At 40.4% G+C, this 25,639-nt stretch overlaps 2 protein-coding genes across 6 annotated transcripts in view; one reads left to right on the top strand and one right to left on the bottom strand.

The window, feature by feature from the left end:
• The window catches only part of nbeal2 (neurobeachin-like 2), a 43,733-nt gene extending 27,844 nt beyond the window's left edge, over positions 1-15,889 (bottom strand). For 3 of the 5 annotated variants that reach the window (XM_016660992.1, XM_016660993.1, XM_016660994.1), the window contains exons 1-12: positions 15,137-15,889; positions 6,743-6,831; positions 6,428-6,592; positions 5,606-5,687; positions 5,168-5,280; positions 4,833-4,915; positions 3,286-3,371; positions 2,889-3,192; positions 1,715-1,821; positions 1,377-1,463; positions 580-663; positions 325-423 (exon numbers count right to left, since the gene is read on the bottom strand). In XM_016660992.1, coding sequence (XP_016516478.1) covers positions 325-423; positions 580-663; positions 1,377-1,463; positions 1,715-1,821; positions 2,889-3,192; positions 3,286-3,371; positions 4,833-4,915; positions 5,168-5,280; positions 5,606-5,687; positions 6,428-6,592; positions 6,743-6,831; positions 15,137-15,211 — 1,374 coding nt within the window. In that variant the 5' untranslated portion in view covers positions 15,212-15,889. Of the gene's footprint in view, positions 1-324; positions 424-579; positions 664-1,376; positions 1,464-1,714; positions 1,822-2,888; positions 3,193-3,285; positions 3,372-4,832; positions 4,916-5,167; positions 5,281-5,605; positions 5,688-6,427; positions 6,593-6,742; positions 6,832-7,803; positions 7,954-15,136 lie in introns of those variants that run through there. The other 2 variants (XM_016660995.1, XM_016660996.1) reach the window with 2 other exon arrangements.
• Positions 15,890-17,265: 1,376 nt separating this feature from the next.
• Positions 17,266-25,140, top strand: ccdc12 (coiled-coil domain containing 12). The gene is made up of 7 exons (XM_007572669.2): positions 17,266-17,431; positions 20,038-20,111; positions 23,463-23,542; positions 23,624-23,685; positions 23,763-23,797; positions 24,224-24,300; positions 24,794-25,140. Exons 1-7 carry the CDS (start codon positions 17,348-17,350, stop codon positions 24,871-24,873), a joined length of 492 nt encoding a protein of 163 aa, XP_007572731.1. The 5' UTR covers positions 17,266-17,347; the 3' UTR covers positions 24,874-25,140.
• Positions 25,141-25,639: the final 499 nt, after the last annotated feature.

Here is a 25,639-nt window from a genome sequence, read left to right as displayed (position 1 = left end):
AAACTCAGACTGGGGCAATTTATCTTTCATTTGCAAGAAAAACTGCATCACCGCTGCTGCATCCAGAGCGAGTTACAAAGAAATACAATCAGACTAATGTAGATCATGTTATACAAAGACTTTTTTATTGCATATTAAATCTACTGAGTTTTTAAAAGACAAATGGCATTTATTGTATTAACATTAGTATAGTAGCAGATTATGACTCAGAATCAGCAAAGGCCTAATCTTAAGTGACTCAGATCAGTATTGGGGCACAAAAAAAACAATAAAAAAAAAAACAACAACTCTGTGCTAAAAAAAATAAATTAATGTAGACTTCACCATGTTCATTAGCTCCTGCAGCAGCCGCTTGGTGGGTTGACCTTGACTCTTCAGCACATCAAACAGCTGGGAGTAGCCGATCCTCTCCTTGAAAACCTCCTGAGTGCACCAGAGACAGAAATAGGTTAGGAAAAAAAAATAAAAAATTGCTCAACAGTGTCAATTATCTGGCACACTTCCATTACTGTTAGGAAACAAAACGAGCATGTATGAACAGACAGCAACTTTCTATGCATTTTGATTCTTTGAAATCACCTTAGCAGAAGGTGAGTTGCTCATTATAGCTGTAAGGACCCCCAAGGCATGGACCGTTATACTGTCTGCTCCTTTCTCCAACACCTACATGAAAATGAAGAGAGCTCAAAATGTACAGCATCCAACAGAGACACCAAACGTTCATTTAGTAACATCTTTCACCAATAACATTGCTCGGTAAGAGAAGAAAACCACAATTATTGCAGCAGACGAAATAGAAATGAGGGCATCATCTGTACCAGCTGCCACACAATCACCTCTTTGTTTAATAAAGACAGGCCCTGGCATGCAAAAAAGACCCAAAAATTCAAACCAAGCATCAAAAAAAGAAAAAAAAAAAAAGAAAGAAATTAAGCAATCCCAAGCTACCGCTGGAAATTAGTCAACATCAAGCTCCAGGACACGAGCCAGGCCTTTTCACACAACCCACAGCAGTCACATGTGAAAGCAGGAGGTGGAAGAGAAACACGGGAATACGTTTAATTAAACACCATCCCCTTCATGCACAAAGATGAGCACAACATGCCCTTATAGGCCCGTGCTTGCAGCAGGGAATTCAGCCGATAACTGTCTTGATTTATGTCAATAAATTCAATTAGAGCTACAGATAAGATAAATCAATAAGAGTCAACCTGACGGCAGTTATCATATCCAGCCATACCTGTTTTATTTACAAGAGTATAAGCCTGACTTCCTGCCTATAACTTCCTGTTTAAATAGCACAGAGACAGGCTGAGTTTCCTGCTGACGAGACCAAGAGCAACACTAAGCACACACACAGGGGAAGCAGGGAGTACCTGGTCCGCTTTGACATCTGTGAGTAAATGTGTGGTGAGGTCACACACAACCTCACGCTCCGGCCTACACCTGTTGCTCTGAAAGAGCTTCAGGGCGCAAAAAAAAAAAAAAAGAGAAAAAAAAAGCATGCAGCAAACACACAAGAGATTGACAATTAGACCCAAAAACAAAATCATATGAGAGAGGCTGCAGACTGGCAACGCGAGGAAACGCTTGTGACATTTCAAAAAAAGAAAACTACAGACAGAAGTTAAAGCAGCAGTATCGTTGAAAGAGGAAGTGGACATGATATAATAAGAATAGTGGCAGAATGACACAGGTGGGCAGCGAGTCGAACCTTGCTGTTCTGAATCAGTCTGAGGATGTGCTCAAAGCAGTTGTTGTTGAGGAAGACGGCCTGCAGGACGGGCCTGTCGGCGCACTGCAGGATCTCAGGAACAGCAGCTAAAATAAATGATGACAAATGTTGACTTCTGACCTCTGGGGCAAATATCTCAATAAATTAGAATACCATTAAAAAAGACAACTCATTTCGGTAATTCAAAAAGCTAAACTCGCACATAAACACAGTAAATAGAGTGACACATTTCAAGGATTTATTTATATAGCATCAATTCACAGCAAATTATGTCAAGGTACCCGAGCAAACAAGAATATGCTCCTATTTGATCCTGTTATAAATGCAATCAAGATTACTACACCAGCTGGCAAAACAAGTTTTCTATCTACGGAAAGCCAGAGGATCACATCGAGTTACCAACTTCGCTGTAACTGCAAAGTTGGTAACATGCATGTGGTAACAGGGGAGGTTTTTAAACAGCAAACCTCCAGAGTGCTCATCACCAACTGGAAGTTTAAGAGGACAGACCAAAACACACCAAACATGATTACTGGATCATAAGACGTGGCGCGTTTGTAATCCAGGTGGTTGGGACATTGCTAATTCTGAAACTCTTATTGGTTCAGGAGAGGCTTAACGATCCTGAAGCTAAGAAATGCAACAGTTGCAGTCCATTTCCAGGACATCTGTGTGTGTGTGTGTGGTGGCTCTTGAAGCTCAGACTCCAGTCAAAGTTCGTACCCTGTGGTTGCAAAATTTGGTTATTTCTGTGGTTTGTGGTCCTTTTGTATTATGATTTTTCCCCCCTAAAGTTGGCATCAACATACTTGAATGCACCACTTTCACAGCCATCCTGTATAGCGATGATGACCTTGCACGGCTTTAGACAATGACTGTCTGCCAAGACGAGAGCCGAATCAAAAACATATTTTCTCAGTTGTTTTACCCGAGTATTGTGATTTTGTGAGAAACATAGTTTTTGGTATTTAGTTGTAATCATCTAAAAGACCAACAGTGAAATCCTGAAATATTTTACTCTGTGTGTAATGAGTCAGTGTGAGTGTTTTAATTTAAAATACTGAAATCAAAGTTTTTGATCAAAGTGACTGAGATTCACCACGCACTTAGGATACAGCTGTGCCACATACATCTGCAGAAGCGATGCTCTTACTTAGCATTTGGCTCTGGAGCGATATCAGGCTCTCTTCCCAGCTCTGCCTGTCTTCCTGGTCGCTGCTGAGCGGACGGTTCCAGTTGAGGAGTTGGAAGTAGCTCTCCAGTATCGTCTTGATCTCCACCTGCCGCTCCACCGGACTGCTGGAATGCAGGAGGTGGATCATCGCCGTCAGGCACTGCAGAGTCAGCCGCGGGAGCTTCGTGTCTTTAGATTCGGCAGAGATCCGGCAGCACCACACCCGCAGGACGGAGAACAGGTCCTCAACAGACTGAGGGCTGATGGAGAGGAGGCCATTTTTCTAGAAAAATAAATAAAAAAGGAAGTTAGATGAACTTTGCAACCCCTCCACTTCTTTTTTTAAATAAGTGAATAATACAGATTAGTTGCTGACCTTTCCCCCACTGATGACAGCACCTTGGAGATGAACCAGTCTGAGTATTAGGTGCTCTGGGATATTTTCACTCTCCTGGAGACTCTCTGGATACAGAAAAGAAATCAACACTGCATTTAAGACGAGGCAGAAAAAACGAACACAGGAGAAAAAAAAATACATTTCAGCTGATTTTATACATTTCAAAAACACCAAAAATATTCAATTAGAGAATTAAATATTCAACATGAATATTAGTGAGATAGAAAATAAGATATTACCATACAGTGAATGCACAAACACATTTTAACTATTAAGGACATGATTCACCTCTTTCATCTAAAATGTCAAATTCAGCTAAAAACGCTCCACACTTGCACAACAATGTGGTTAATGTGTTTTATGACAGAGTGACCTAAATACGTTTTGATGGTAAGAAAAAAAAAAGAAACACTGAAAGCTGCAAATAATAAAATTAAATATGCAGAAAAAGTCAGAGACTGACTTGGTTTAAGATTTATTTATGCCTTTCGGCTGAGTCATTACTAAACTCAATAATGGAAAAAAAATATATATTACAATAGTATCAACCCTTGAGAAGTGCTTATCAAAATATTTTGTTCTATATCTGATCTACATATTTTTGCTTTCGGTTTTGTCTTTCAGGTGAGTATAAATTCTCTTTACGAACTTATTCAAAGTATTTTTTCGTTTCTCGGGCAATAAGTGGTCATTGACCGTTCATATTAGAAGCAGAGAAAAAATCACACCATGTGACACGTTGTGGACTACTTTAAAACAAAGACAAAATTATTACATGGTGTGCAGTTTATCATCTTATATTAGAAATTTATCTTAAACACCTTACCGGTGCTAAAAATAGCAAACTTTGAGTCACAACATCGTTCAGAGCAAAAAAAAAAAAAAAAAAAAAAGGGGTTGAAAAAAAAAATCTGGATTTTTGTGTTTCCAATCAAGAAATCACCCTTCAGTGGTGCTACTAAGCAGTGGTTACCTCTGCTTTTGAGTATCTGCCGCTCCAATCCTCTCTACATAAGAAAACAGTAGAAATAAACGGATGGATCCCTGTAATAAAACTTTGAAATCCCAGCTAAAACTACTGGTTTTCCTTTTGTTTTGTAAAAAATGTTCCTGCTGCGACCTCTTTCTCAAAAAGTAAACCCCCGTAATTGGTTAAATGTTACATAAGTGGCCCTTAACATTTCCAATCAAAGCCTGCCATTACAGCATAATCCTCTTAAAGACTTGTGCATACTTAAACTGTGTCAAAACGAGCTTTCCCACATGGCTTATAGATCAGCACTTGCTAATCAAATGGAATTATGTAATGACAAACCTGATAAGTAGATGGAGGACAACTGAGTTTTAACCTTAACTGAAGAATAACAGGTTGGACCGGATCGGAATGGGCTTAACACTGTTTATAAAACATCAGGATGTTTCTTTAATGTTAAGATTGAAACAAGAAATGTATGCATTTGAGCAAAACAACATTTTGACTGTTGAGATTCGTGAGGCAAAGATCAGAGATGCTGGCAGCGTCTCACCATGAAACAGAGCAGGCAACTCTTCAGGCAAGGCCAGCGGGGAGAACTTGTACTTGTTCCTCTCCAGCAAACTCACCTCCTCCCTGCAAAACACAAAGCCTTGAGTCACCGCCGTCCTATCACGCCTAAGAATCGACGTGCGATTTCCACTAATGCTGCTGGTGCAGAGTTTGGTTTGTTTTCAAGGCGTAGGGAGCCACAAGTTGAGGTGTTACACACTGCAGAGGGTTGGGCAAGACATCATATTGACGTGGTATTCTTTGAGACTTTGCAATGACGGAGTCTCGCCTCCCACGCAGTCACACACTCTGAAGGGCAAGACGGCGCGCACTCACCCCGCCAGACATCTCCTCCACGTCTGATAAGGGTCAAACAGACTCTCGCAGAGCACCAGTCCATACTGAACCACCTGCTCCAGCGATGACTTCTCTCCTTGCCCCTTCTTTAGCTGTACAAACAAAAGGTTTGTGCACAAGCATTCATTTGCCATTCAGCCTCAGTTCTCAAGATACACCTGTTGTCAGTCTTTCAATGTGCAACAATTCCAGTCCTTTGAATAGAAGGTCAAACACACACCCACTTGTCTTTCAATCTAAACTAGATTTGTCACTTCAGAGAGAGGATGCCAAAAGCTACAGATAGGATGAATTCACTCGGAGTTTATTCTCGCCTTGCTTTGACTTTTCTGGGATTCGCAGGCTGCATATGCCGAGCGCGCCTGGTATGCGAGTCGTAAATCAACCACTTGTTTCTTTTGTTCCAAAGGGTCTTACCTGCTCCAAACAGAAATTCAAAAGCTTGATGGTTTCAAAAACAAAGCTGGGCGTCTTTTCAGGATCGATGTTCTCCATGTTCCTAGAAGGAGGCAGAAATGAATGCTGTTTTGAGAAACCGTAACTAATAGCTTAACAGGCATTTAGAAAATATCGATAACAATTTTTTGTGGGGCTGTTTTGCTGATACTTTCCATGAAGTGAATCGAATTAAAAGAAGCAGGCCTAACTCCTCGGAAGGAGGATTTAATTCTTCGTATTCACCTTAAGCAGCTGAAAATTCGACACTTGAACACACCCAAGTGCTCCAGCGGAAGAACAGTCGCACATCCAACACTCATCGCATTAGATTTTGAAATGGATAAAATGGTTTAACATTAGGGCTGTGGAAATCCAAGATTGCAGCCGTACTAAAAATTTCCAGACTATGGTTAAAAGTCTAGTCTGTGTGGGACATCAGCGGATTTAAACGAGCTTTGACAGTCTGTCTAAAGGAGCTGATCTGTGTCAAGCTGAATTATTAGGAAAAAAAAAGTTTCTGATGGCTACAAAAAGTGCATGATTGAAATGCAACTTGCAAATTAACCTCTTACCAAATATTACTAGGGAGGTATGCATATATTTGAGCAGTCAATCAGCATTTGTATCAGAGGCATTTTTACTTTACCGTTCAAGGATTTATAATACTACCATGAATTACTGAATCTGAAATTTCTAAGCAATTATTATCAAACATTTTATGTTGTGTTGCGTTTTGGTCACTTAGTTGACAAAAGCAGTCAAGTGACTCTAAGATGACCCCAGCAGGATTAGAGGTCTCACCTGCAGACGATGATAAAGAACTTTATAAGGAGCAGCGGGTGTGGCGTGTTGCCGTTGTGCTCGGTGGCGCTGGAGAGGTGGAGCGCGCTGTGCCATAGCTGGGTGCTGAGGAACACCAGGACCTCCCTGGGGAGCAGAGGCACTTCTGAGCTGCTCTCCTCCAGCCTGGAAGAAAGGCGTCAGAGGACAAAATGAGTGGAGGGAGAGGCGTGCACTGGGATGGCACCGTGCAACATAAACACGTCAATGCACCTGCCTCGTGGGAATGCAAATCGGCGGCAATGTAGTTGAAGATTTTCAACTGTTACTACCCACCTCCGAGGCTCCAGAGATTGCACATCGATGAGCCGCTCAAAGGATGCCACGAACGCCTCAAGCCACTGCTGCAGGTAGCTTACGTCTTTCTGCAGGACGAAAACAACACATGCACATGCTGAGAGTGAGCTAACAATACATTCAGAGACAATACGCACGTCTGAGAATGCTATGACTAGTCTGAGCATTAGTGTTTGACGACCTGCGGCCGAAAAGATGGCAGTGACTAAACCTTTTGACCTGTTTTTGAAACAGGATGTTGCAAAGAAATGTGACACGAACAGAGGAACGCATGAGGCAGTTCTTTCCTTTTATTTTTTACAAAAGGACAAACAAAATCATCCCCGTCTTTCAAAGTCCACATCTGTCCCAGCGCAGAGTAAAACTCACATGTCTCTGTTGCTACTTTTTCAAGATGGACATCTTGTTGAGCGGACTTCTACGTTTCTAGGTCCTTTGAAAGTCATGTGAGTCGAGGATGTTTACAGACGCCTGTTATCGTGGTTTCAATCAGTCTCTGCAGTGCAACATATCCTGCCGATCATCCCTTGGTACAACAGCCACTTAAATACACATCAGACAACGTGGGTCTTCATGCAAACAGCTTAACTCTTAACATTCAAAAACGCCTCCATATGAGGCTGAAAAATTAATGAGCTCTGATGAATTAAGGAGAACTGCTCTGCGTGTCAAAGTGAAACTACACAACAGAATGTGCAGCAGCAGAGCAACCTGAACGTGCTGATTGCATGAGCATACCAGCCACCACCGTTGCCGATTTGGGACACAGGAGCGTCTCAAAAGCAGGCTGCGAGAAGGAAGATAAGTCGCGTCGGACTTTCTTACTCACTGTTCATAAATAACACATGGAACACGACACGAGGAGCAACAATTCATCTGGCATTTCCCTTATCTGGCAGGCATGTACAGTATACAATCTTTGCTAGAACACTACCGTAAAACAACTTTTGATCCAACATGCATTCAGTAAGACAGACGTTAATGGTCTTTGGCATCTACTAAAGCTCTCAAATGCTCCACTGGTGTTAAATTAGCCTTACCAACTGGCATTGATTTGGGTGCCAGTCCATCTCTCATTGTTTGAGACTGAGCAGGGTGCCAGGTTCCAGCGAACCCAGTCTCCGGTGAAACCTTCAGAGCGGACGACGGCAGGCAGCTCGGCAGCTGCACATCACTCCTCAACCAAACTCAGGCGTCTAACTCAATCGCCTCTTGTCTGCTAACGTCAAGCAAGCAGCCAGGAAATTACATGTCACTTTAAGTGAAACTCATTTCCTCCATACTCGGCTTCCTAGTCAAACCCCTTCCTCTTTTGGTTTGTGCTGCAAGCAGCGATGGAGGTAGGAGGCCTCTGTCAAAACTTCCCTGCAGCAACAACAAAGATCCGGGCCCACGTTATGCTTTTTTTTGTAAATATAACATCAAAAACATGTCGCGGGACAAACATGTTTTTGTTTTTTTCATTTGGGTAGAAAAAAAACAACTATAGACAACAGTCTTTTAGAATGTCCTAACCTGATGCCAAGCATTGGATCTGTGTCCTGATCGAGCCATTTTTTAAATGATAATTATTCAGCTGTCTTAATAAACCCAGTTCCCACTGTTTTCATTCCCTGTAGGGGTCTATTTATGTCTTCATGTCTTCAAATCTGTATTATAGAAAGCGCACATTCTGTGTGATTGATCAAAAGAGTAGTTTTTTTTTTCTTTTTTAACCACTTATAATAATGTTTAAAGTGTAAGACGGTTCTGTCTGTCTCAGCTTCCTGTTTGTCTATAATTCGAAGGAGATGCGGACACAGATCTGCTGAAGCACCAGTCAATTACGACATTCAGAGCAAAGCACAGATATTACAAAGTGGAACAAGTTCTGTAGGTTTTCTTTGCTCACAATTAATATGAGCTGCACTGAATTATGCACAAGATTAACTGTCAAAGGATTATATCACAAGAAAGATTATATCACAATAGTGTACAAATGCTAACACTAACTTAGCACTTCTGCTGTCTGCAGTAGATGAAAATATTAATAGAAGTGCGCACTGAAACCGTCAGCTGTGGAAGCAGATATGGGATTAGAAACTAATAAGGCCTTCTTTTGCTTTAGATTAAATTAACGTAGCTTTCTGAACGTAGTTAAAACTGTGATGGAGCAGCGTGTCGCAGAAGAAACTGTGGTTAGGACACTATATGTGTCGCTGTTGAGAAAAATAATAGGGGCAATTTCAGCGTTCAGAGCATTCTTTATGATTTAGCCAATGAGATTTCAAGCATATGTTTGGCATTAATTATATGCATAGGACAGGGATATGGTATTGAAAGCAATTTGATAAAACTGGAGTAGACACTGAATCCATTACGTATATTGTTGAACCAATAGACTAAATTCATGTATGAAAGGTGAACATAATCTTTATAAGACACTGCAGACCATGACCTCAGTGGAGTGACCTCTTCTATTCCCAAATGTGTAGAAACAGGGGTTACATCTGATGCAGTAACCAACGGTAACCAGTGTCAGATTGTTACTAATGCAACAATTTGGCATAAATGCACCCCGCTCCTTTACAGTCATTCAAACTTTATTCATATATTACTTCTCATACGAGCATCAATGGAAAGAGCTCTACAAATTAATAACAGCAAACCTCCAATCCAAGTAAATCCCCATCAAAATTAAAAACACATTTTCAACAGAAACATACACATGCCCAAAAAACAAACAGACACCCCAGCATGCATGCCAACACACTTTTAAATGAAAAACAATTTTTTCCATAAAGCAGGAGCAACACTGCCGATGAATTAACAACAAAGGAAATAAAAATTTGAAATACAAAATAATAAATAAATAAAACTAAATGTGATTACAAACATTTATATGTTCAGTGAAATGCAAATTGATGAAATAAATTAAAATATAATAATAATAGTAAATGTAAAATCAATTCTCGAACTACAAACACATTTAAGAATTTAATTTCTATAATTTATGAATAAAAACTAAAAGTAAATATATTAGTAAAGGAAGTATACAAACTTGAAGTGACAATAAATCTATATTATTCTGCTGGATGCTACTGTAAATCCTCCCTGGTTGCGCTGCCTGAAAACAGGAAGCTGCTAAACAGCCCATTGTTTTTCTTTCCAGCATCTGGACAAATAGGTATCTGGGATCTGAGAAGGGAAGCGGCAAGGACAACGGATGAAGTGACGATTCAGTCCTCAACGATACTCACGACAGAGTTTGAGTTTTATGACATTTGTGATTTGCTCATGCTCAAGCCTCACCCTTAAGAGAGTAAAATAGGATGCAGTTGATTAAGCTTTGTGGTTTGGAAAATATTGCCTTACAACCATGTCGGGGCGCAACTAAACCACCAAATGACCACACGTGGCACGCTTGGCTTCCCAGTTTTATGTCAATGCCACATTCCTACTCCGGCCTGAGTTTGCCCTGGACGTCTTGTTGTATGTTCACTTGGAATATGTGCGGGTGTAGTAGTAAATCTGATAAAAAGTAAAAAAAAAGAAAAAAGAATTGAGATTCCAGATAGGAAGCGAGACCGGTTTGCTAATGAGAAGTAAAACAAAACCGGCTCCACTCGTTAAGAAATCCTCATTGATTAGCCTCCCATGAGAGAAAAATTACTGCCATCGTAGCCGATTCTTTCCCCGCACATTACTCGGAGCAAGAAGCACTTGATTAAGGTATTTTAATGGGATATTTATTAACGCTGCTATTAAAGCCAAAGTCCTAAAACAGGCATGCGAGACTAACCCTGCAAGCTGTGTTATTTAGCAGTTTTCTTTGCACGTGGCCAAGCAGCTGTGCTTCTCTGTGCTGCTTGGCATTCTGCTTCGCTCCGGCTTCCTGCACAAGTGAAAGCAAAGAGGACTTTGATTTTCCTGGTTGGCGGCTCTGTTGGTAAACAGTGGAGGCCGTGGCTCATGGTGGGTGTCGGGGGAGGAGAGGGGTGGGGTGGCAGGGATTCGATCACACAACTTTCATCAAAAGCTGCAGGAATGGTGGCTGCTGCTGCTGCAGGTCACATTCAGAATCAGGTGAACGCGGCCACATAAGTAATGTCATTTGTTCAGCTCTCGGAGCGATCCGAGGGGCATGGTTTCACAGCTGTGCCGATGAGTGGCAGTCGGGTTGTCGCTGTGGCCTGGCTTTGCCTCTCAGGGCTTTAATTAGTCCCCTCAAGTAAGAGATCACACGATAATCACAGATTGTTTTTGTGCGAGCAGGAAATCTTTTGGATCACGACTAATTGTTAGGAAAGATGCTTATTTGTTCTTTATTCTCATCCTCCGTTTCGATGTTGTTTCTGGGTCATTTTCTCAGTGAAAATCCCAAACATCTTGAGGTTATTTACAAGTAAACTCTAAAGGTGAATGGTTGTTTGGTAAGGAGTTGTCTGGGCTAAATTAAAGATGTGCAACATAACGTGAATGCATCAGCCAATAACAGCTCAAAAATAAATTACCAACAGATAAAGACCCGCAGATAAGGCAGAGTTTTGTTCGGTTGCGACTACAAACGGGGCAAAGCTCATCTAAGCTTGGTAAAATGGGACGAAGTTTATAGCTTTATTTAAAAGGTCATATAAAAATAGATACGTAATTTTCCTAACTGACTTTGACTTTGATAAAAATAGCAACAATAATTCATTTCCTCTATTGAGGAAGTGGAATGATCATCAACAGTGACTTGCAAAAGTCCCTGAACCTTTCATATTTTGCTGCATTACAATAACAAAGATGTATTTTGTAAAGACTTTTATGTCAGTCCAGCACAAAGTAAGGCATAATCATCACCTATATACCTTTAAATAAAGCCAACTTTCTTAAGAAGCCCATACTAACACTTCTTTATGCACAATCTGAGAAGGTTAAGTTTGTCATGATTTGATCTGCCTTTTCTTTGCCTGTAAGGCATAAAAACTAGCATTATAAATGAGATTAAAACTCCTGAAGCAACGCCAGCAGGGCTGGTTTTAACCCGGCATGATTAAAAACAAGAGCTGAAACCTGGCTCTGCTATGAGGGTCTGTTAACACAACCATAGGTTCTTTTGGCACTCAACTGCAAAACCCAGGAAAAACTCAAGAAGCATTTAGAGTGTAAACATCATATCTTTACAGTGGCCCCTGAGTTATTTATTGACCCAAAGTATGTGAAGGATGCATGGGATGATAAAGAAAGTGGGAGGCTTAAAAAAAAAAGCAGACATTAAGGAAACTATCAATAGAGATAATTTGTTATTCAGCGCCGCTTTTATGGAAAAAATTCTCTCGTTGCATCAGAGCGTCTTTCAAACAATCCACAGAAGTCGGTGTTCTAGAAAGTCCTTAAAGGGGTGTGTGATTTCTTACACAATTGAAGGAAACAGCTCTTTTTTTTCCAATGACAAGCCTGTGCAAGTTTTGCTTTTTTTTTATTGAGTTTTATTGCAAGTACGTGAAGGCTGAGAGCCTTCAAGTCCTAAACCACTACAGAGAGAAATTCAAGAAAACCTGAAGAGACAAACGGCTGAAATTGTGCATCTAAAACAAATAAAGCAGGTCATCCGTGGGGACTCTGCGCGAAGCTGCTGAGGGTTCGTCAATGGTTCCAATAAAAGACTCAACAAAGCCCGGGTTTGCTGTGCAGCTCAACTTATTTACTACAGTCAAATCTCTCCTTGATGTGTGACGAACCAGACCTGTGAGTCAGCAAAGGGATGTGTCCAGTTGAAAAATGATTGTCTGCGCCAACTCACCTAACAGGCAGATAACAAAAGCACTAAACACAATGGTGTGGTAGGCTCTAAAGGAGAGGCTGGGGAATCAGTTCTGCTGCTTCTCTGCAGCCTCTTGTGTCTCTACGCTGTGTGAATCACATGAAGAGGTTGCATCAGACATGAGTTATACCCTTTACCTCTACCACCTGAGTAGATGAAAAACCAACACTGATGAGAGCAAGTGTTGATTATCGGTTTTAAAAGGACCATTATTAGCCATTTCTTTTAATTTATAACAGCGAGAGAGGAAAGTGACAGACAGCCAAGACTCACCTTAATAAGGAAGTGGTCTCACACACACACAGAGAGAGAGAGAGATGCTAGACAACTCTCACTCAGAGGAGTTTCACTGTAACTCCTCGGCACCAGACACCACAAACACACGCTTTGACTCTGATTCTTTCTAGCAACAGACCAAGACAGCAGTGCAGATTACAAGCTGCTGTGTTTCTTGCACAAACAGAAAGCTTGGCACACCTACAGCTGTCTATGCAGCAGAAACGCAGAGAGGGAAATAAAAGAGTAGATTAGAAAAAAAAAAGAAATCCTCTGGGATCAGCCAAAAATGATTAAGATGACTCATTTGATAATATGTTGCGCAAGAAGTCATACACCAAAGCTCTGACAGGAGTGGGCTGGTTACCTGAATCGAGATTTACTGTACCCTCCTGGCAGGAGAGACTATTTTATTCTTACTAATATACAGAATAATTGTTGACAGTGAAGGTGCTGAAAGTGAACTCATTAAAGCAACAAACATCAAACTGTGCACTGAAGGGCAAATAGTTTTAAATTAAAGAAATCAGAGCTTAAAATGCAGTTTTGTTTTAAATATTTTGAGTAAATACCATAATAAAAGAGTAAAAACAGGCTACGTTTACTACTGTAGTGAACATGCCTAACTTTTGATTTTCCACATTTGACTGCCGTCTTCTCAAATGAATTTGGAGCATAGGCTGTGATTAGGCCTGACTAAACAACAGAGATAAAAAAAAGAATCTTAATGAAATTTATTAATTGTCAAAACTGCAGATCTGCTGTGAAGAGAGACTAAAGAGAGAGAGTGCAGGGCTGTCCTCAGGCAAAGAAGCAGATTGCTAAGACATGAAATAATAATAAATGAGTCACTGCCCATTCAGAGCCAAGCTAAGCAGAAATCATTATTCAGAATCTAGGTTTCAAGAAAACGTATAAACATGACGGTAGAGTAATAAATGATGATCTACTGTGGAGTTAAACGGGCTCTATGCCTAATTTATCCATGAACGCAGAGGCTGTCAAACTTTTTATAACAACTACCACTGGAGTAAAGGTTTTCCAGTCATACTTACTGACGAGCTTAAAACTGTGGTACAACAGACCAAGATTTCACAAGTTTGTTGAGTCATCTCATTAAAGGGGGGAAAACAGAGACAGATCTTAATTGGTACCAATTAGAGGCTGGTTTAAGGATAGATCTAGTAAGCATTCAATTTTACTGAGAAACTGGTTAAGATCAAGTTCTAACTTCAGATGTAAATGTTCCTGATGAACTGTTAACCCCATGAGTCATGAGCTAATTACCTGTACCGAGTTATACCATCTATTCAGTTTCTATTCTAGCTTATTACGAGCAGGTTTGGGGTGTTGGCATTGTCCAGGCAACCATCTCTAGCAGTCATCATCACAGGGCAACACAAGGACAAAAATGGGACAAAGTAGGCAAGCAGACACTAACAACTGAAGGCAGTTTAGAGAGAACAATTAACCTAACATCCATGGAGTACCAGAGGAAACATCCGTAGTTAGAACTCCACACAGAAAGCTGCTGAAGTGCTAGAGTGATGGAGAATAGTATAACACAGTGCAGCCCCTCCCCACCTGTTGCTGCATGGTGCCAGACAGCTGGCAGAAAGAAGGCTTCTACAGATAAAAGTACAGCTTTGACTGTTGGGAAATATCTCCAAGTACTAAAAACACAGAAAGCCATGATATGGAAACTGAATTATTATCATCACCCTTCACTCTGCTAAGCTATCCCTGTTTTACACCTAAAGCTGGCAACTCTGAATTATCAGATCATGTACCGAGCCTGCATTATAGCTAACTAACTTTACATTTTAGCTAGTAATTGGTTGGTACAAAAATTCCACTAAAAAGAAATAGTCCTTGCATCCCATTTTTTAAGAACACTGTCACACTGCTACAACATGTTTCAGTGAGGAAGACAGGCAGCCAGGTAGGAACAGGAACAGGAAGTCGTCCCAGAAACACCTGCATCGCGGGTACATGATCTAATTAACTTTAAGAAGTGTTTCAGTGGCAGTTTATTCGTGACTAGAGGTGAAAAGTCTCGGAAATGTACGAAAACGACACACGCTACTTGTTCGGTTTACACAACGCAAACCAAAGTCACAAGGTAAATAAACGCCGTTTATAGGCGAGCAGGCGAAAAAGAAGCGATTTCCTCATATAAGCCTGACAACTAACCACGGGGCTCACAGGCCTGATCGCTACGCGTTTATCGGCTCTGAATAACTCTGAAGTTCGGGCAGAGGAGCAACAACAACAGGTGTCATCGTCGGCTCTTCCGCACTCGCACTCACCTTTGTGTAATACAACATCCACAGCTCGTACAGCCTTTCCTTCGATGCCATTCCGCCGCCTCTGTGGTTGCTCATCACCTCCTTGTGTATATTTCTCTTTTTTCTTTCAAAGAATCATGCGAGCGGCGTCTGTCTGAAGTTGCTTCCTAAAGGCAGGGGGACGCGGCGCGCTCCTGCCAACCATTCCTGCAAATATCCAACAGAGGTACACAAATCCGAATGATAAAACAAATATTGAAAAACAGCTCTAAGTGTCCAAACGCAAAGTTATCAAAAAACGCAGGGGGGCTGGGGGGAGAAACACCAAATCGCTGATTCGATCACTTGCCGAAACTGTGCAAGCACAGGGGAGGAAAATGCGTGGAAATCCACGCCCGGAGAAACACCCATTTATGTCCGCAGTTACAGCGAGCTTGTTGCTGTATGAATCCTGCTGGAGAGGGCTCCCACGGAAGAACCGAGAGGTGCCATCCACTCGGGACCCAGAAACGACAGCGCTGCCCGTTTGGGGTTAGCTGCTTTCAGAGGGCGGACAAGCAGCGACTGATCATCAACTACTGTTAACAAGACCATACATTCACTGGGAAGTTGACTGGAGATCATGCTCACAGGTAGACTGATATTCTTAAAGACACATGCACAAATAAACACGGGCTTAACCAAACACGGCCAAACATCGGCAGAAGACAAGTCTACCTGTTCCAAAAAGGAAAATAGAAATATAAAAGCAAATTCTTCACAGTAGAAAGAACCAGGGACATTTTTGAAGGCCGAGGAACGCGTGTTTTTGCACAATAAACAGCCAAGAGCTGAACTTCAGACTCCATTATCAATGGTTCTTTATTGTTTATTATGTTGTATTTAACAAGACTGTAATAAACAGCAGATGCATGGGGGGGGGGATGCCATTCATAAAGTAATCTAGAAATAAAAATGAAGAAACAAAGAAATAATTGTCTTGCCTTGCTAGAGGATGAATACTGAAATTAAAACGTATAAGGTTCGATTAGGTAGAGGGTACATTTCATTTTTAATAAATAGTAGGAGGTCACAAGAAATCTGGAAGACTAACACAAAGTGAAGTAGAAGGAGACGACATGTTCTGAAAATGTTTTATTTTAAAATCCTGAAAAGTGTGGCATGTGTTTGAAATCAATCCCCATTACTCTCAACAATCCATAGTTTAGCTAAACCCATATATTTGTCTTGTCTACAAAATACCTTCCTGGCAAGAAATTGCAAAGAGAGAAGAAAAAAGGAAAAGACGTCACTTCCTAAATGTTCAGCACTGGTAGAAGCATAAAGCAAATGCTTCACAGCTGTAATTGTAGCAAAAGGTAGTTGCACAATGTATTGAGTCAGAGGAGATGGTTTAAAAAGCATGCCACACCTTTCAGGTTTATATTTATAAAAAAAGAAAAAAAAAGTTTGCATAGGTTTGTTTTCTTTTTCTGACTAGAGCATCTTTCAGTGGCTTTACTGAACCATTTCTTTGTGCAGCTTGTGCAACACATTTAGTGTAGTGATCCATGGACAAGATAAATATAATGTGCTATATTATTTTATTTTGATATTCAGGTTTTGTTAAACTGTGAATCTCATTTGGAACTTGAGTTTATTTATTTACTGATTGACCTTGAGTTTGTTTTTTTCCCCCCCTGAGGTTATTATTCTGGGTTTTTCAACATCACCATGACAGGGTTGTGTTGTAACACGCTAATGTTAATCACCAGAAACACGGACCCAGTGCAGCTTGAGGAAGCTGAATTACTATGGCAATGCCCTACATTCCTAAACAAGACCTGACACTGTGACCATCAGCAAATGTTACAGGGAGGCGGTAATATTTGCTTACATGAACTTGGACCTATATAGAGAGCATTTGTAAAATGTAATTGAATAATAAACAATTTGAGAAAAATAACTTGTCATCTACGCACAATATTACAAATGCAAATATTATATGCATTAATAAATGTGTGGGTTTTTTTAAATTTGCAAGACAATACCTCTTTTGTTATTTTACAAAGATGTAAAAATTACAATGGTTTCGTTGTTAATTGGGGGCACATTTGTTTTCAAAACAAAATCACATGAGCAGGCAACAGACCATCCAAGTTGAAGCGCTCGACGGGCGATTTTACGCCCTGCTGTGGCAAGGGTCTGTTAATGGATGTCAGAGGGAGTTGAGCGGCGTGTGGAGAGATAAACATGGAGAAAAACGTCGGGTCGCTGCAGGAGCAGGCTCTGAAGAGAAAAGAGAGACTCAAAGCGCTGAGGGATAAAAAACTTCACGTGAGTCCCTCTTCTAGCTTGGAATAATATTTGAGAATTTGAACACAGTTAAACAAATCGTATTTTTTAAGCTAGGTAACGTTAGCAAACTTAGCTTCAGGCTAACGTTAGCCAATGAGTTGAGGAAAGGAATTGAAAAAATACCCATTTTTATTCAAGTTCATTGTGTGTGTGTGTTTGTATAGTTGTTTAGACATTAAATTAAGATGAGTTCGAGTCAAATTTTTTTTGTAATGGTCGTTGTGTGGCATATTTGATCTTTTTTTGCAGTGCTGATTAGCTAAGCTAAATGTTTTATGTTCTTACCTCTATATGCTTGATGATTAGACTGAAGGTTGCTTTGTCCGTGCACATTGCTTTATGTTGCACCTATATTAACGTTTTTCGGCCACAACATTGAAAACCTGATGTTCGCTTGAGAAAGATATTAAACTCCAGTAGATTAAATTACACGGTGTATTTGATCACTTTAAATTTGTGACAGGTCCTATTGTGTCGTTCATTTAATGCTAGACTGCAGACTTAGTCAAGACAGTCCCTTTTATTTTTGTTTTGCAAATAAAAATCTGTGAGGCAAGCAGTTTTTCCCCCACCTCCCTTTACCCGATACCCTCAAATAAAATCTAATCCAACTAGTTTCCTTTAGAAGTCAACATATTTGTAATTGGATTCTACCTGGATGCATGTAGTCTCAGTATAAATGGCTAAATCTGATTTTATTTCAGTGACCCCTTCTTAAAGTAAACCTGAAATTTGAGTCGAAAATAAATACCACCTGTTAAACATGCTTGTAAAACGCCCTGGGAGAGCTGATATAAATGACAAAAACCCAAAGAATGGATTGGTGAAAAAAAAACAACTGAAAATTTGATAAATTCATAAAATCAATTCATCACCCAGTCCTACATAAATATAAATTAATGTAATCTAAAGTCTACAAATGCCTTCTGACCCCAACTTTAAAGTCCTTGCATTAGAGAAAAAAAAATTAAATAAAAAAAAATGTTTAAAAGAAGAAAAAAAAAATAAACGGGCATGGAAAACAAGCAAGTTGACATTAGGCTCACAGTGGAGGAGAAATATGTCTGTATTTTTCCATTAGTGGTGAGCCCTTTTACAGAGGAATGTGATTATACTGCTTTAAATAGATGAAGCTACGTATACATATGTTTTCTGAAGTCTGGCATTGGTTTATGGAACTAAATGTCTTTTTTTATTTAACTTAAAAGTTATATTTCAGTGGAAAACAATTTATGCTGTTTCATTCACACACACACGAACATTTTAGGCACCGATTCAGTTACAGCTTCACTAAATACAAACTTTTCCAGTTACCACTCTGCTCACAACATGAGTTGGACTATTGGCATTTATCTATCTCTCCCCAGAAAAAAACAAACAAACATAGAAAAATAATAATCATTACTATAATAATCTTTCCCATTTGTTTTGCATATATGAATTAAAACATAAAATATTACGTTAGAAAATCAACAGGACAATAAATCATTCCAAGAATAAAGGACAAGAGTTAGTCACAAACCTAATATTCAAATCTAATATTGTTTTGTTTGCATATTGATTTTCTGACCTGCAACTTTAAGCAGGGTAAGTAGGTTTGATTGCATTTCTAGATCCTGCTCCACCTCCAGAGGTAAATGGTCGGTAGCAGCAGTAACCACGGAGACTTGTTCTCGGTTCACTTCACTTGGGTGGGCTTACTATTTTTCCTCCACTTCAACCTCTGAGTGGGATCTGTTTGAAACAAAGATGATTTTCAGATTTTCAGGTCCTCGTTGGGGTTACAGTCTGTGTTGAAACATTTGCTCCACTATGCTGGTCGTCTGCATGCTCCACAAAGGGATTTTTGCAGAAACCGTATTCAATGTGCCACCCCATGTCCCCCCTCCTCATCCTCTCTCTTCATAAGATCCTGTGATATTGCAATGGTTGATAAATGTTTTGTTGACATTCCTCCAGTCTGCAGTTGTTGTCCTTCTGTGCTGCACTTGAATTAGAAGTCACTGCCCTGAATTGTTCTAGCAGGTGGACAGGAAGCCTCTCCAGAAAAATAAGAGCCTGGGAGGGGTTTGATTTCCTTTCTTGCAAACTTTGAAATTTAGGTCAATATATTTGAGAGGTGGAGGGGGCTTGCTTTTTAATTTTTGCAAATGAGTTTTGTAATTTGTCTCACTTGATTACCGTACATGTGGATAGATTTTGTGCAAGCAATACATTTGCTCCCCCCCACCCCTCCACCAGTGCATAAAACATCCACATTTCCAGATTTATCTTTTTTTTTTTTTCCCCACAGAAACGTCTGGACAGGTCAGCAGTTTAAGCAATGAAGTTCAAAATGTAAATGTGTCATTTGACTCCCAAATCACAGGACATTACAAACACTCATAATTATATTTGTCTATGCAAATGATGGTCTGTGGGTCTTCTGTGACAGACCTAAACTAGGGTGAATCATATATGTTCTTTTAAAAAAAAATTGGGAAGTTTCTTATTTTTTCATGGCTGAATGCAGTGATTCTTATTTTCCTTTGTGCTGTTATAATGCTATTTGCTAAAATGGTCCTACTGTGCTGATGCATCTGCAGGGACGAGAGCAGGAAGATGAGGAACCGGAGAGCAAAAAGGCGGCACTGGAGGAGACCCCCGAAGAAAAGCACAGGTTGGATCTCCTCTCTCTGCAGAGATGCTCATGATTTATTTGTTTTGTTTGCATATTGCTCTTTCTTCAGTGTTTGCTTCTTCTTGGCTCTACAGTTTACGCACAAACGGAACTGAAACTAAACTCGATGTGCAAGATCAGAGCATTTATCTGCGCTTTAATCGCCTCTCCGCTGCATGTCTGTCTGTGTGTGTGTAGGTTGTCAGATTGGATGTTTACACTGGGTTTCCACACAGCCTGGTGCCATTAGCAGCTCAAATATTGTGCAGCTCGCTCAACTTCATACTAGCAGTCGGTTGGAGGGAGCAGCCATCTTTCCTGTCCTACAGGACCTTTTTTTTTTTTTTCCATTGTTTATATTTAATGACTTTGCTCTAAAGGCACCTGAGGGAGTGCCGTAGCTTTTCCTCCAGTCCAACAAGACAGGCCTCTCCTCCAGGGTGAAAATAGCCTCAGGGCTTACAAACATCTTTAGTGTTTGGGTGTAAAGAGTGTCAAATATATTCTGGGGTTTCAGAACCTTATTTTGAAAACAGTGACACCGGTCTGCAATATGCTGTGAGTGTAATTTATCTTGTTATCGGCATTAAAGTTTCATAGGAGATCGAGTTGCGAAAGCAGGCTGGTTTGGAAAGAAGAAAAGAAATTCTGCTTGTCCCTTCGAGGTTTCTGCCTCTTTGTTTTCTAACATTTTGTTCCAAGTCTAATCCACGAGATGCCCCAACTATGCCTTGCAGCTTTTCCTGTTTCATCATGTTAGGTGTGGCTAAAACTTCAGTTCTTTTATTGAGAAAGATGGGCAAGCAGATTCCAAGTTCCTCCTGTCGACGATTTACATTCAAAGAACTTTGAACGCCTTTGAAATCTTTCCGTTTCATGTTCATGCTTGGCGTGTTGTGCGTTAAAGTAGCTGAGTGTATGCTGGCCTGACATTATTGTAAACAGTTGAGCACTCCTGCTGCCCTTCCTCCTCAGCAAGAGTTTTCTCTAAACATTTAGAGAGAGCCCCTCTCAGCTCATGCTCCGAATTTATCACAGTTTCACTTTGATGCCTCCGTCTGCTTGAGGTGGAAAATGTGTAAACACACCCCTCAGTGTTTAGAAGCATTTGAACTTGGTGACAGCTAATGACAAAAAAAAAATAAAGAAAAGAAAAGCTTTGAGGGCAGAAGATTTACACCCCTATTGTCCGTCCTGTTCTTTGTTCTGCTAGTGGAGGCAGTTGAAACATAATTTTTCTCTGGGTCTCTTGCTGCTTGTTTATTTTCAGGTGTGGGGGGGGAAAAAAGGACTTGATAGTGATGGGGATGGTGTAAAATTCAGCTTAAATATTAATGGACACAACAGGGTGGTTCTTAACAATGTGGACGACCTTCTGACCTTCAGCGGCTCACTAAAAGGTTCAGGTTTCCGTTTGCAGCTTCATCAAAATAAATGCAAGAACTTGCGACTTTGCCTGTTGAAATTGTTGCAGTTGTCTAAGCTCCTCTCCACAGAGATGAGAATGACATTTAGTCAGTGATCGGAAGGTTGTAGGTTCGATTCCAGCTTCCCTGGGCAAAGGCACCTAACCCCAAACTGTGAATTTAAATTCAGCCCATTTACCGTTTAACCAGATATACTGAGGTTTTGAAAAACTTTTTAAAACTGCTAAATATTTTCTATCATGGTGTTTCTGACTTAATTTTCTTTTAATGAAATACCAGAGAAAGGAACCCAAGTTTTCTGCTGCTGTTTGGAGCATGGAGTAACGTAACCCCAACCATATCTGCATATCTGCTGCACACAGTCAGTCAGCTGACTGAATGTGACCTACTACGGTTTTTCCTCCATCACAAGAAAAAGCACAAACACTCGTGTGGAAACTAAGCTGCTGCCACCAGCAACCACAGTTGGCAAGCTGAGAGTCCTGTGTTTCTCTTTAAACATGAGAACGACAAAAATAGTAATAGTACAAATAAGCATATTTACTTAAAACTACTAGTGAACTTTATTCTATATTATTGCTGAATTCTATGAATCAAAACCAAAATGATAAATATTGTAGATGTTATGTTAACAACAATAGACAATATGTTAGTGTTAGCACTCCAGAATGCCATCTCATATAATAAGTCCATGTTTACTCTTGATACGGACAAACAAAAATCTTATATGGGAGCTGATTCAAACCGTGACGCTATAAAATGTCACCTAAAGACTAAAAGATCGAGGTTCTGGGTAGAATTGTTTGAAATGAGCCTGATCTCTTTGGCTCAGCCTGAGCTTAATGTGAGGATCTCAGAGTGGAGCGGCTGCTCGTCTGGAACAACATCAGTGGAGTTGCTTCTATCAGGATACTTCCTGGACCCAACCCTTTGGAGATTTTCCAGGCATGTCCCACCAGACGGAGACCCCAGGCTCGACCCCAGAACTCACTGGAATAAGTTTGTGTTCATCCCGGTTTGCCGTTTCTCAAGATCTCCCAGAACCAGCTGAAGAGTGTTGCAGGGTAAATGTTAGGTTTGACCAGCCCCTTTTTGGATAGCCGGACACCCCGGCTGAATGAATATTAAAAACCAGTTTTCCCAGTCCTCTGGTTGTCCCTGCATTCGTCGGGATCGGGTTATAAATTTGTATCTAATCTATCATTTGGATTTTTATGTAGTGTTTGATCACGCTTGGCTTACATACAACATTTTTATTTGTATTAAAGTGACAGTGCTTTACTCGGTCATATTTTGGTTGTTTTAACAATTAAAGTAAAGTTTACATTTTTCTACCACTCAACCAGCCTCGTAAGCATCTGATCTGCACACACACGTTTTGCGTAAACACAGGGTCCTCTGTCAGCCAGTTAGCTTTATCACCCATACCCATACAAGGCATTGGGCCGTCCACACAGAACGAGTGTGATGAATCTATCAAGAGCACAGCGTGTCGAGCTTCATCCTAAATCCACGCTGAGCTCCGAGCAGCTGATGAGTCTGTTGTGCGGTGCTTGTTAACCTCCGCCTCTGGACCCCTCAGTGTGATCTGCCAGAGACGTCGACTAAGCTCGCCAAGAATCCCCCTGTGCGGCGCTGTGGTGAAAGACGTGGCCGTTCTGCATCAAGGGAAGAATTCCTCAGCTGTTTTCTGCCCTCTGTGCCCAGGAGCAGGTGGAACATGTTAATCAGTAAAGCTTGCTGGTATAAATGGGGGCATTATACTCTTACCGCCCCCTTTTTTTTTAAGACATTAGATGTGCAGCTGTGTGGGGATTTCAGATGCTCCTTTATGTTCTTTAATTTTCTTACACTGCCACCTGCTGGATCGTCACATTTGTAAATATGTTCACTAAAGTTTTGTTGTTTTTTTTTCTGTTTTCAGAGAGCTGAAACTGAGGAATTACACTCCTGAAGATGAAGAGCTGAAGGAGAGGCAGGTACCTAAAGCCAAACCAGCTTCAGGTGAGACTTTTGGATTTGAAACAAGCCCTCGGTGCTGCAGAAATGAGTTGTGCTGAAACTGATCGTGTTCTTTGGTTGCAGTGGAAGATAAAGTAAAAGACCAGCTGGAGGCAGCAAATCCTGAACCCATAATTGAAGAAGTGGTGAGTACTTACTTCCGTCTAGATCTTTTTTACACTAACAAAGCATTTTAAGTTGTCTAATTTATTTCTCCCTTTAGGATTTGGCCAATCTTGCACCAAGGAAGCCTGACTGGTAAGCCCCGTTTCAAAGTTTTGAATCGAGGTTGGACAATATCTACTAATATAGCTGTTGAAACTTTTCACATTTTGTCCAATTATAATCATAAACCTCATTGTGTTCTACTAGAATTTTATGAGCTATACGTAAAAAGTATCCCTGCAGCATGACGCCACCATCACCATACGGGAGTACTGCATTAGTTTTCCATTTTACATTCAGCACAAGAATTTCTATTATAGTCTCGTCTGAGCACTTCCTTCTTCTTCTTGTTTTCTGTACATGGATTTGTAGACAATGGGTTGCAATCTAATTTATTTAGCAGCATCAGAATATTATTCCCTAAAATTGTCATTTGTGGTCAAATTTAAAAGATAAAAGAAACTGTATATTTGAAGAATTCATGAAGAACTCATGTGTTGTCCATCTTTTAATCGTCAGGGATCTGAAGCGTGATGTGGCAAAGAAGCTGGAAAAGCTGGAAAGGCGAACGCAGAGAGCCATCGCCGAGCTCATCCGTTAGTATCAGCCACTTTGTTTGCGCTCTTTATCGCAGGATGTTGCAACGATAACCATGTTTGGGAGGACTGTGAATTATTAGGCTAATTGCTCTGTGACTCCCAGACGTTATGAAGGACTCTGATAACCTCAGATGTCTGATAGGTGAGCAGCAGTCCAAAAATAGATGGATTCTGTCAGGGAAAAACAATACTGATTTTTAATTTTCCAGTATGCAACACTTCTCACTTGTACTTAAAAAGCTTCAAGAGGACATGTTTTAGAGTTAGCATGTGCTGCAATAGCTGAGATACTGTTGTTGTAAATAAATATTTCCTAGTTTTAAATTCAGACACCAGGAATGAATGAATTCTGCTCATCTATTTTCTCGTATAAAAAAAAAACATAACCACACTGGGTTTAATTGGACCTGTGGTCTGACGTTCTTGTTTTGATGAATGAATCAATGGTGGATCAGACTGACTGTGACGGATCGCTTGTGTGTTTGTCCAGGGGATCGGCTGCGAGGCAGCGAGGAGGAGCTGGCTGCTGCGGTGGGAGCTGCGGGAGTGGAGGAGGGAGACTCGGACTGAATACGTGATGCAACGGGGAAACAAACGGGAACGGGAACGTCCTCAGTTCACTGTGCTTTCAAATGTGAGCTGTACGTATCCTGCAGAGGAGAGGGTTGGATGTTATCTTTTCCTCACCTTCCTATGAGTCATGTGTTTCATATGTGGTTTCTGAAGGTGTATTTTATATATATTTTTTTAAACATTTAAAATAAAATTTTTTTTTTTTTTTTTTTTTAAATGTCTGAATTTCCTTGTTGCATAAATAAAGCTAGACTTGAACCCGTACTTCTCCCAAAGTCTAAATGAATAAGAAGGGAGAAGAGCAGAAAGGAAAATGTTATTTTTAGGCTTCATTCATTCTCTGTCTCCCATTGTGTGTTGATCTGACTCACACTGATTCATTCCAACCTGACCGCCTTTATGCTGTTTAATTAAATAGTTGCATAGAAAAGTTTACTTATCCAAGTATCCATCCATCTGTCCATTCTTACATTAATCTGCCTATTCATTCATCTTCTGCCATCCATTCTTTCATCTTTCCATTTTCCATTCATTCTTCTATTGATCTGTCCATCTATGTCTCTGTTTCTTCATTCATCTATCTGTCCATCCAGCCAGTGAATAACTGAACTTGATCATACGTCTGTTTATCCATCCGTTCATCTTTTCAGTTTTTCCAGTTTCCATATTTAATACCTGATGGAAAATGTCTAACATTTAAAATATTGTTTATACATTTAAAAAAAATTGAGGGAAAAGAAACAGGAATTATATCATTCCCTGG

Source organism: Poecilia formosa, unplaced genomic scaffold (genome assembly GCF_000485575.1).
Source record: "Poecilia formosa unplaced genomic scaffold, Poecilia_formosa-5.1.2 Scaffold306, whole genome shotgun sequence".
Taxonomy (NCBI): domain Eukaryota; kingdom Metazoa; phylum Chordata; class Actinopteri; order Cyprinodontiformes; family Poeciliidae; genus Poecilia; species Poecilia formosa.
Note: the sequence above shows the minus strand (reverse complement) of the source record. Positions and strands in the feature narration are given on the sequence as shown.

Coding starts and splice junctions, on each gene's coding strand:
- ccdc12 (XM_007572669.2), top strand. CDS start 17,348: ATGGAGAAAAACGTCGGGTCGCTGCAGGAGCAGGCTCTGAAGAGAAAA. Junction 17,432..20,037: donor TGAGGGATAAAAAACTTCAC/GTGAGTCCCTCT, acceptor ATGCATCTGCAG/GGACGAGAGCAGGAAGATGA. Junction 23,686..23,762: donor AACCCATAATTGAAGAAGTG/GTGAGTACTTAC, acceptor TTCTCCCTTTAG/GATTTGGCCAATCTTGCACC.